The sequence below is a fragment of the Orycteropus afer genome, unplaced genomic scaffold, assembly GCF_000298275.1.
Source record: "Orycteropus afer afer isolate SDZICR_OR568_19922 unplaced genomic scaffold, OryAfe1.0 scaffold00165, whole genome shotgun sequence".
Classification (NCBI taxonomy): domain Eukaryota; kingdom Metazoa; phylum Chordata; class Mammalia; order Tubulidentata; family Orycteropodidae; genus Orycteropus; species Orycteropus afer.
The window spans coordinates 2,160,931-2,173,106 of record NW_006921752.1 but is presented as its reverse complement, the minus strand read 5'-3'; the positions used below and the strand labels follow the sequence as shown (position 1 = coordinate 2,173,106).

Sequence of the window (12,176 nt, the reverse complement as noted above, 5' to 3'; positions counted from 1 at the left end):
ACCTTCCTTCCGAGGAGTGGCTGGTGGGTTTGAACTGCCAGCCTTCTGGTTAGCAGTCAAGTGCTTTAGCCACTATGCTACCAGAGCTCCTATACCCTATACCAAATTAATCTCAAAAGCATTATTTTGAGCTATTCTCTAATTCGAAAACCTTCTATAGTTAACCAGAGCCTGGAAAAAAAAAAAAGAAAAAAAAAAAGCACAAGCTCTTTAACTGAGGATTCCAGGCCCTCTGCAATGTGGCACTAACAAGCCAGAAATCTATGCTATAGCCAAACTGGATTTGTTGTTGTGGTGGTGGCCGGGTGCTATTGAGTCAATTCCAACTCACAGTGACCAGAGTAGAAGTGCCGCAGAGGGTTTTCAAGGCTACAATCTTTATGGGAGCAGATCACCGAATCTTTTCTCCCATGGAGCCACTGATGCATTGGAACCACCAAGCTTTGGACAGCAGTTGAGTCCTGAACACTGTGCCACCTGGTACTCGTCAAATACACTGTGACTAGACATCTCTGAGGACCCAGCTGGGATTCTAATGATCTTTGAAGGCTCACTTCAAGTGCCACTTCTTTTACAAAAAAAACTCTCCTAATAATCAAGCTGGTAAGAAGTTACTTTCCTCTGGTAAGTTAGAACACTTGGAGCTCCCTCATGGCACTTACCATATACAGCTTTGGATTACAGTTATGTCTAAAACCCACGGCCATCGAGTCAACTCTGACTCATGGAGACCCTATAGGACAGGGCAGAACTTCCCCACAGAATTTCCAAGGCTATAAATCTTTATGGAAGCAGACTGCCACATCTTTCTCCCATGGCTGTGGGTGGTGAGGCTTCAAACTGCCGACCTTTCAGTTAACAGTCGAGCACTTAACCACCGCGTCCCCAGGGCTCCTTCAGTTTTACACACACACAGTCTTTAGGTGGTGCAAACGGTTAAGTGCTGGACACTAGTCAGAAGGATGGCAGCAGGACCCACCCAGCAGTGCCTCAGAAAACAGGCCTGTGATCTGCTCCCAAAGGTCATGGCCTTGAAAACCCCACGGAGTTCTACCCGGCACACGTGGCATCACCAGGAGTCAGAATCGACTAACAACAACAAGGTCATTCCACATTTTAATTTTTGAGGACCCACAGCCTCTCTGAACCTCAGTTTCTGCATTTATAAAATGGGAGCAAGAATCTGATTCACACCTAATAACATCCAAGCAGTTGCCTGATCTATTTCCAAAGGTCTCTAAGGAGACCCTTAGTCATTTTCTTCAGTGTTTAATGATAACAGTATCTACCTTGAACCCTCTTACAGTATGTTAAGCCTCTTTACATCTGTTATAATCTCAGCAGTGCTAGAGAAGAGCTGTTTAGCTTCAGTGTGAATTTGCCAACTATCCTCCCCACTCTGCGTTTTCTGAACTACATAACCCCCCCATTTTAGCTGAGTCTAATGAATAACCAGAGTTCCTGGGGGGCAGAAACAGTGAATGTGCTTGGCTGAGAAAGAAAAGGCACCTCAGAAGGCAGGCCTGGAACTCTACTTCCAAACCCACGTCACCAAGAACCCTGCGGGGCGCAGCTCAGCTCTGACACACAGGCATGTCGTGAGTCACAATCAACTCTGGCAACTGGTAAACAACAACCACTTAGCTTAGTATGATGAATCACCCCAAATCTAATGAAGGGTAGCTTTAAATCCCACCTTCATGTACTCTAAGAGGCCTACACTTGTGGCCATTTTCAAAACAAACACTTCATGTCACTGCCTGGAGCTGTGTGATAATTATGAGACCCAGGACAGATTATTTCCAAAGTCACAACATATTATTACACATAGACAGTCATGTTCTTGGAGTAATATATTTATATATGAAAGAGATAAAGAGATTATTCAGAGCAAGAAGGTATAAAGCTTTATAGACGTATCCAGGCCAAATGACTGTCTGTACAAAAACTTCTCCAGGCCCGAAGGATTTTTAACATGACTGATGGGTTTCAGAAATTAATGTTGCAGGCTGATGCATATGTGACATGGGGAAGCCGGAACTGGATATCTCATTCTGTAAGGCCATTTTAACAAACATTCTCTGAGTGCATGTTGTCCCTTGACAACATGCAGTCCCAGGTTGCAGACAGCTGACTTAGGACAACTAAGTCGCTCCCCTCAGTCATTCCAAATGCCTGAACCAAATGCTGCGCACAACCAATTCTTCATCACAATCACCTTCACTGGCTGCACATGCAGCTTTTAAATCACTGAAAAGGCTTTGAGTCTTTTCTTGTATAAAGTAAGGTTAAATAAAAACAGTATGTACCTGGTCTGACTTACCTACAAATTCCCAAAGACAGTTAGGAACGGATCTTGCTTGTAACCTGGAGACAACCTGTAGTGCTATCAGAATATGGCAGCTTGCCGTCTTGTGTAAGGGCTGCCTTTTGAAGAGGTGGAATTGATAGAGGCGTTTCCAAGCTTTGGCGTACAAGTGAGAACCAAAGTCTAGTGCAAGGCTTTGTCCTGCAGTAGTCTTAAGGTAAGGCATATGTCTCCTACTCCTTTCCTACGTGCCTACAAGGGCTAATACTACATTCCACACTCAGTTGTGCTTGTTGACGAGACTACTGAATGGAAACAAAGGGAACAGTTCAGAGCTGCCTGTTCTTCTCACTCTGATGCGTAAAGAGCTTTGTTTTGATCCTGTTCTTGGCAGGTCTGTCAGTGGTGCCAGCAAAGATAATTTGGTGGGTTTGGTTTCATTATTTCCAATCAAATTTTTACTATACCATGGACATACTACCCTTAAAATCAATCCAGTAATTCCTTAGAATTAACTAGCTCCCACTCAAATGACTGTGGATGGTTAACTGCTTAGTCCACATGGAGAATCTGGCTTCTGGAGCTTAAGGCCAGCTCTATTTTTAAGACCCTTCCAGCCATCACAAATTGAGTGAGTAGCATTCCAAATTAATTCTTTGGGTGACCTGGGCTTGAACTAACCCAATTCCCACAGTGCAAAAGGAGGTGACTATGGCTACCAGCTGCTGTCCTTACATCTCCAACCAAGTCCCATAAACAGGCCCCAGGCAGGAAATGGGGATCAGAGGCTCAGCCGACTGTTGCTTAGAGGCTTGCTCACCTCTCCACCATGTGTGTCTGGTCGAGCGAAAGTCCATCAATAGCCGTGCACTCAGGACACTTGAATTTCTTTCGTGGAGTTACCTGCCGGAGGAGCACAAAAATGTAACTGCTGTCAGAGCCAAGGACAGTAACATTGAGCTTGGGACACCACTCTGCATGCTTCTGAGCTGCCAGCTGAGATGTTTGCTCTCTCGACATGCACACATGTGTGCACGTGCACGCACACGTACCTCGCCATTCCTCCATTCAATTCTGTCTGGCTCAGCCAACAGTCGAACTCACAAGGGCCCAATAAAAAAGGCTTGGAGGGCTTTTGCCTTCTGTAACTGGAAAGAAGTGGTGATGACAAGCTCCTTAATTCCTGTTTAATGACTGTTTTCTCACTGCCAAGGTCCTTGTATAAACACCATTTGTTCTTGCAGCCATAAGGGCGATGAAATACAGCTTCCCATAACTTTCACCGTAACCTTAGTTCCAACAGGCGTTCTTTCTCCTCCTTCTAGCTAATGGCTAATGCACCACACTCTTGAAGATGCCAGGTTACGCTGCAGTTCCCTTGAACCAGGAAAAAAATCCAGTGGTCCCTCACCCTTGGAATCCTTTGCCCTTACTTCCCCTCGTCTTCCAAACCTTCAACTTCTAACAGTTTTTCTAGCAAACCTGGGGAAGGCTGCTACTCTAACCTGGTGAAGATAAATAAACAGTAGAGGGATAAAAAAGCAATAGAGGGATAGAAGACAGCTACGGCAAGGCTAAGAATAGCACACGGACACTCGGAATTACTGTGCAGAGGAAGCAGCTGCAGATAAAAACATATTGAAGCATGTCAAAAAGAAAGTTTGGGGATGAGGGCAGTCCCTTTAAACTAGCCTCATGATTTACATCCTTTAAATCAACATTCCTTCCAGTCAGCTGTTCACTGAGTTATGGGTAGCTGGGGGAGGGCAAGTTCGGTGAGTGCAGAGAGAGAGTTCTCCTCTTTCCGCAGTCACTCTGGTTTGATCTGCCTCTCTCACCAGTTAAGTGGGCATAAGAAATCAGTGGGGACTGTCATACCACGCTTCCAGCATAAGCTCCCCTGGGAATCTGGCCTAGAGGTTTGCCCATTTTCACACAGGGAATTCTGATCCAGAGGAAAAAAAATGTCAAGCTCATTCCACTCATAGAAAGGAGTGCACTTTCTCTACATTGAGAGGGATCTGATTGAAGTAGAGTCTGCGTTCGAGAGTAGAGGGCTATGTACTACAGATATGGTGACAATCCTTATGCACTCTCAGTTTGTAATATGTTATATGGGAGAAGTACTTTTAAAAATGGCAATTGATATTTAAAAACAATGTTTAGGATACTACAGTGACCTGACTGTACAAGATGTACTATCTTCCCAAAATCTATAAAAAACTGGCTATGCCTTAAGAAAGATGGTAAATGGAGTCCTTCAGCTAACAAAAATGGGCTTCAGATGAGCTTTGAGAATAAATTAAATTTTCTTTTAAAACATCATTTATGGATTGACTATCACAGCCTTTATCTTTGATACTGATGGTGAAAAATTATAACTAAAAAAAACTCACAAAAAAAAACAACAACACACATTTAAATTGGCAAGAGCTAGCTTCAATTTTACATTGCAAGAGAGTCAATCACAGACTCTCAAAGGTGAAAAGGAGCTTACAGCTTATCTAGTCCAAAACTTCATTTAGTTACCACAACCTCTCAGGCTCAGAGAAACAGAGGCTTGTACAAGATCGTAAAGCAAGTTAGCAGCAGAGCTGGAGAAAAGGACAACTCCTACCTTGATGACAGCTTTTCCTGTGACGTTAGCCACCAGGAAATTCATCGCAATGTCTTCACAGTTCATATGAGCATCTACCCAGTTCTTGATATCCCCAGGCATTTTGTAGGTATAGAGGTAGTTAAAATACTGTCAGGTGAGACAAAAAGGAGAAACACTGAAACAGCAGTTCCCTTCGGCTGATACATAATGGGCAACCTAGTCATGGCATAGAGATAAGCTCTCCTCTCTCGTAAGGTTAATCACACGGCTGGATCAACTGAGAGGCCACAGGAAGTAGAGAAGGCTTTTGGTCCAGGGGCCAAGCACCATCAGCATGGGCATCCTCTGTTGCTGGCAGCAGAGGAGAGGCACAGTATGAGGCCTGGTAGGATGCAATGCCTTCAGATTGATTAGAGCATCCTGTGTCTAATAAATGTCGTTCACAGACACATGACACACTGTCTTTCCCTTGAGTCACAATGTTTCGTCCTTGTGTCCTATCTTCTCTCCACAGACTATAAATAGAAATAGACATTAAATGATGGTGGAGTGACTTTGCAAAGGTATGAGCTTTTTGAAGTAGAACAAAAATGAGGCAATTCTGAAACAACCATAACCTGCAGCTATGAAATTAGGTAGACATTCATGGGCAACATACACAGCCTCCTATCACAAATCTGAAGAATGATAAAACTTTAGTTTTTTTATTTGCCAAGAATAAAAACTCACCACTGGATGCAGGTCCTGAAAAATATGAGGGTAATAGTGCTATGCTCTCAACAGGCAGTCAATATGGAAGGACAGCTAAATTAAGGAGCTGCTCTGAATTGGACACTTTTTCTCCTGACCTCAGTTCCTTCTGCCACTACTGACAAGGTGGTATTATTTAAACCATATACTCCAAGTGAGCACTCTACCACCAAGCTGAATATCCTAAAACCAAGTGTATATCCTCTAATCGCTCCCTAACAGGAAAAAAAAAAAAAAAAAGTCATAAGCATGAGCTGGCAATTCTCAGAAAAGAGGAAGAACAAAGACTAATAAATACATAAAAGGTATTTCAGCCCCACTACTCAATGGCACATAACAACAACAACAATAACCGAAAGGTAGGAGGTTCAAGGCTACCCACAGCTGGCTCAGAAGAAAGGCCTAGTGATCCAGTTCCAAAAAAGCAGCCATCGGAAACCTCGTGGAGCACAGTCCTACTCTGAGACACACAGGGCCACCACGCATCAGAGTAGACTTGATAGCAACTGGTTTAGTAATCAAAGCTGAAACAGTAAGACATCGTTTCCACCTATCAAAATAGCTGTATTATTGGTCAAATTTCACCCAAACCACAATAAAAGTTTTTTTTTTTTTTTTTAAAGCATTCAATTTAGGAAAAAAAGTAAGTTTGAATTTATTTTCCTCACCAATTTCATGCAAGGATGGATAAGGTGAGATAGTCAGCTTTGCATTTTGTTGACAAGAATCTAAATCGGCACAAACAATACTGGAAACAAACTGTTAAGTAAATGTATCTCAAAGCCCTTCAAAATGTTCATACTCGTTGATATAGTAATTCCACTTCTAGGAATCTATCATAAGAGTTACACATATAGTTATGAAAATACCTATTAATCACAGAATTATATAAAATAACACCAAAAATAATTAGAAACAATGTAAATATCCAACAACAGGGGAATGGTTATAAAACATGGTATGTTCATATAATGGTGTATTAATGATGTTAAAAAGAAATTATTTATGGAGAAATGTTGACTCCTCATAATGACTATGAGAAATTTTTTTTCATTTCATGAGAATTGTTCACAAGATGATACATGAAAAAAATCAAGCTGATGAGAATATTCACAACTAGACAAAGAAAATGCAGCTAGACAATAACAGTACTCATTACAGGACTACAGGGACTTTTCTTCTTCCTTTTATTTTCCACACCTTCTACTCTGAGTCTGCATTACTTTCATAATTAGAAAACAATACCTTTTTTTTTTTTTTAAGGAAAATTATACAACACGGCCTTTCTAAGTCCTGTGAGTAGAAGACGTTTTTTAAATTCATCAACAGGTATGGAAAATTAAATTGGGCCAGGTACAGTGAGGGTCACACTCCCAGGTTTGTCAGCCCAGGCGCACTGACTTATGCCTCCCCTCCTTACCTTGTGATAAAAAGCTGCCCCTGTGAGCACCATGGACACTTCATTTGTCCATTCAGACTCATACTTCCACTTATTCATCTCATGGTCCCAGAGATGCAGACGGCCTGGGTAACCCACCAGTCGATCTGGGAATTCCCGCCAGACCTAAGAGTGAAAATACATCAATAATCAATTCCCAGCTCAGACAGCAATCATTACAGGGCTGAGTGGCCAGACAGGTATCAACAGACTCCCAGGTTCAAATCTTCACAAACTAAGAAGGTCAGAAGGAAGGAGGGCTTCCGAAGCTGTTGAAGCACTCACGTCCTAGCAACATGCCAATATCAACAGATAGATGCTGATTCTGATTTTCTCTAAAACTTCTTGGCTGCCTTGGAAATTTCAAGTAAGGTGGAATAATAGTTTACTGAATTGGGGAAGGTAGGTAATCTCTTAATACATGATTAATGAAATGGTTTCCATATTTAATGAACTCACAAATGAAGAATAAATGCAACTTAGAAACTCAACTGCCCTAATCTGCACTAGATTTTGGTGCAAATTTACAAAGTCTCTGTTTCTAAAGAAAGCACCTATCTCACCTGAGTACACCCATGTTCTCCTGATCTCTTGAAGCCTAAAATGTAGAAGATTTGTCTGATTCTAGTCTGTAATATATTAAACACAAAAACTTGATTTCCATATCTGGCAAGGTTCTTAGAGTTTTGCTGGATTGAACAGAATTTGGCCTATTGGGGTAGGGGACTAATACCACCTTTCCCCATGTGTTCCTATATGATTAAACAAAACAATACACAGTGCTGTCTGGTCTTTTCTGACTCATGAGACTCCAGGTATTAACTTAGTGTAACTGTTAAGAGAGGAGAGCTGCACTATAAAGAGGCGGCCCCGGGTGCCTTACTTAAGTCTCCTTTACTGGCTTCTCATCCTTTACCAGACCTTGACCTGCTGGAGTTCCTGAGGGCTCAATCCTTGGTGCTCTTCTCTTCTTCAAACTCTCCTCTAAATTTTTATCTTTAGGCCTAAACTTTCCTGAGATAACTAGCTACTTACTTACTGTCCCCACCTGAATAAGCAACGAGCATCTCAAAACTAACATGTTCAAAATATAATTCTTGATTCTCTCTCCCCAGACAAGCCACTTTCTCTATCTTGTCCATTTCAGTAAACCATCCACCCCATTGCTCAAAACCGAAAGCCAGGAATCCAGCTTTATTCCTTCCTTTCTTTCTCTCCTTCCATTTAATCCATTAGCAATTCCTGGTGGCTCTACTTCTGACTACCTCATGCCCTCTCCACTGCCACTCCCACTCCCCCTGGTCAAATGACAATCATCCCACGCCTAGACTACTGTTCTAGGCCACCAACGCATCTCCTTGCTTCCACCTGGCCCTTCCACACCATTATTTACAAAGCATCCCTGTAAGGGTCGTTCTTAAAAGGATATCAGCTCAGGGCAAATCAACCAGCAGGCTCTGTTGTATTATATATTTATTTTTAATATTGTAATTATTATTTTCATTACATGTTCATCTACAAATAAGTCATCTGGTCCTACGGCACAGCTCCCCTGACACCTGAGCATCGAGTCCAGGGAAGATGCCTCAGTTACCCTTCTCAAGAGCACAGCCAGAGTTAGCAATACCTACCACAGAGAAAAAAAAAAAGTAAATGCCCCCACCTCCAAATGCTTCTGATTGCACTAAGGAAAATATCCACATTCTTCATCATGTCCAAAGGACTCACCCACTCTCCAACCTCTTCTATCACTGCACTCTCCCATACTGCTTTTCTGTTCCTTAACCTGACTAGGCCTCAGGCCCTTTGTACTTGCTATTTCTTCTGACTGGTATGTTCTTCTCCCACCTGTTCAAAAGGCTGGTTCCTTCTCATGTGAGTCAGGTCTCTGCTTAAATATCACTTACTTTGAGAGGCCTCCTCAGACCTTCCCATCCAAGGTTGTAAACATCATCCCCCAACTGTCAGTCTTCATCATATCCCGTCACCCCACATTACTCTTTATTTATTGTTTATTCATTGTTTTCCTTGAGTCAAATTTAAACTCTGTGAGGACAGAGACTTTGTCGTATTTAGTGTGGCAACGTGAGCACAAAGAACAGTGGCTGGCATGGACGGCGTTCAGTCAATACACACTTGGTGACCGTGTGCATGGACAATCTCAGTAGGCCAAAGGCGAGAATGAAAGCAGGGGACCAAAGAGCCTTTCTCTTTTCTTCATAGCCAGAGCCAGCGTATTCTTTGATTCCGGAAGAAACCTGCAATCATCATGATCCACAATTACTAATGATAAGAACGTGACATCTTTCGTGTGTGGTGATCACAGTAGTAACCCACCACCGCTATAGCATGTTTTAAACTGTTTTTCCAGAAGCCGTGAAGGGGTCTTTGCTGAGTCATCCCACTGCCCCACCTAGTCCTCCTAGTGATCTACGTGTTTTCACAGGATGTCTGACTTGGATTCCAGGCATGGTAGGGAGTGATGAAAAGAACTTTTGTGTGTGTGAAACCAGCTCACCTAGCAGGGCTCACATCCACAACCTTGGCCTCGTTAACACCATACTGTAACCAACAGAGTAAATTGGCCGCAGGCATCATAATAGCTGCAAGACAAATGAACCCATGTCAAACATTTCCTCAGATGTGTGATCCTGCTGCTGGCTTCGCTCTACTCTGGGATTTGTATTTCAGCAGATTAAAATAATACGACGCTATTAGAGTTTTATAGAGCCCAGAGCAGCAACCTAGTATGTGACCCATGACTTCTGCTTGGTTTGTGGGCCTTGGCAGACTCCATGACGTGCGGCCAGTCTCCTGTTCTCAGCCCCAGGCACCTTCCGGTTGCAGTCATGCCAATGTCGTCATCACAGATACACCTCAGTAGAATGAAAAAGAGCAGGAGTAGGGGCACCCACTCAGTAGGCCCGCCTGTGGAAGGGAGAGGTTGTGTTTTCCCCGTTTACTTTGAGTCAGAACAGCTCTCCAATCCATGCAGAGGCAGTTCAATCACTTTCCCAAGGGATTCTCTTTCTTTACAAGCACCCCATTTGCAGTAATAACAGTAATGATAATCGTAGCTCAGTTTTCGGGGTCAAACGCTGTTCAGGTTTCAGTCCTCTTACCATTGGCTGAAGCTGCTTATCAGACTTCTCTCCAGAGGGACTTAATTTGGTGACACTGGGCCACAGAATGCAAAACCACGCTGTTCTAAAAGCATCAGAGGCGCCTTGCATTTCAGATGCCTTTGGAGTCTTCAGTGAGCGCTGCGATGCATGCGGGGCCTCTCTGCCCTTCACTTACTCCAGGCAGCTGGATACAATCAAGATACCATCCTTGATGGTGGATTATTACTTCATCTGTAACTCTGCAGCTGGCTACAGGATCAAAACGCAAGGGAACGGAATGGGACAGGCCCACTCTAGTCGAGCCCCAGTGTAGTACAAAGCCGATTATATACACAGTAAAGCATTTGCCCAGCCCAAAGAGCGAGAACGCCAACTCCATCCCTTCCGCCGCCCCCCCCCCCCCACGCAAACTTAACTTTTTTCCTTTTACTTCAGGGAAAATGCTTTGGGGTCAGTTTTTTTGTCATTACTAACAGATGCCTTTATAGAGTATAGTGGGGCCACTTGAAACTTCATGTTAGGTCCCTATAGTTCTATTAATAGTGTTTCTACAGTTATGCTCAGGAGCCCTAGTAGCCGAGTGGTTAAAGGGTTGACTGCTAACCCAAAGGTCAATCGTTTGAACCCACTAGCCTCTCTGAGGGAGAAAAGATGTGGCAGTCTGCTTCTGTAAAGATTATAGCCTTGGAATCCCTGTGGGGCAGTTCTACTCTGTCCTAGTGGGTCACTGAGTCAGAACAGACTCGACAGTAACGAGTTTATCGATAACTATGTTCAAGTCACAAAGCCATTACTATTTGTCACACAAATGAAGTTCTCCATAGTGTCCTTGTCAAACTTTAATTGCACACATCTTTGAAGAGAGAAGCCTATCTTTGTTACAACAAATTCTATGCCTTGCTTCAGATTTAGCAATAATTTGGATTCGTTCTTACACTGGGGGCCTCTTCTTTATCACTATAGCCTCCACTTTCAAACAGAGACAACATCAAACCATCCTCCACCTGTTTCTTTTCATTCCAATTCTATAATCTTAGTCTTAACCCCCTCTTAACCTGAATTACAGAAACTCCTCCTCCCTGGACTCTCAAGTCTGCTCACTTGCCCATTTTAAAAGTTTTTTTTTTTTTAAACTTTCTGTGGTCTTTTTTATGGTTTCCCATTACTATAGGATCACACTAAGATCCATCTTTGTTTAAAAGGCCCCAGGTGGCAGCCTAGGCTGATTCCCGCCTCTACAGAAAGAGCGCCGAGTGCTTCAGGTGGGAGACGTGGTCAGAGCAGATCCCGGACCAGCCCTGGCACTGATGAGTCTTGCTTTCACTTGCCATCTGCAAAATGAAGAGTTGGATTAAATGAGCTCTGGTGGTGCAAACGGTTAAGCACTCTGCTGCTAATAGGCTGATCAACCTACCCAGTTGCTCCTTGGCAGAAAGACCTGGCAACCTGCTTTCATCAAGATTACAGCCAAGAAAAGCCTACTGAGCAGTTCTACTGTCACACGGGGTTGCTGTGGATCACCATGAGTCAAAAATGACTCAACGACACACAATGACATTGTTTTTAGGGCTAAAATCTTCTCCCTTCTTCTTCACTGACCTGCTTCCAAGGATATTAACCCATCAACTGTGAGCTGTTGCAAGCTGTAAGCTTCTTCAGTGGGTTCTTCCTAATAGTGGCCTGCATGATTTAACTCTGTTTAAAATGCCATGTACACTGAGTACCCAATAATGCTCCTGCAAAGAGGACAAAGCAGTACTTTTAGTCCAGCTTGTTGTTGTTATGTGCTATCGAGTCGGACCCGACTCACAGCGACCCCTCCTTGGGTTTCTGAGGCAGTATTACTATGGAAGTAGATTGCCCCATCTTCCTTCCGAAGAGTGGCTGGTGGGTTTGAACCACCAGCCTCCTGGTTAGCAGTCAAGTGCATTAGGCACTAAGCTACCAGAGCTCCTT

The 12,176-nt window shown here is 43.2% G+C and overlaps 1 protein-coding gene across 1 annotated transcript in view; it reads right to left on the bottom strand.

Annotated features, from left to right (window-relative positions):
- The window catches only part of EXT2 (exostosin glycosyltransferase 2), a 188,690-nt gene that overhangs the window by 4,912 nt on the left and 171,602 nt on the right, over positions 1-12,176 (bottom strand). The window contains exons 10-12 of the mRNA XM_007946519.2: positions 7,078-7,221; positions 4,926-5,054; positions 3,129-3,211 (exon numbers count right to left, since the gene is read on the bottom strand). Of these exons, the coding sequence (XP_007944710.1) occupies positions 3,129-3,211; positions 4,926-5,054; positions 7,078-7,221 (356 nt within the window). The remainder of the gene's footprint in view (positions 1-3,128; positions 3,212-4,925; positions 5,055-7,077; positions 7,222-12,176) is intronic.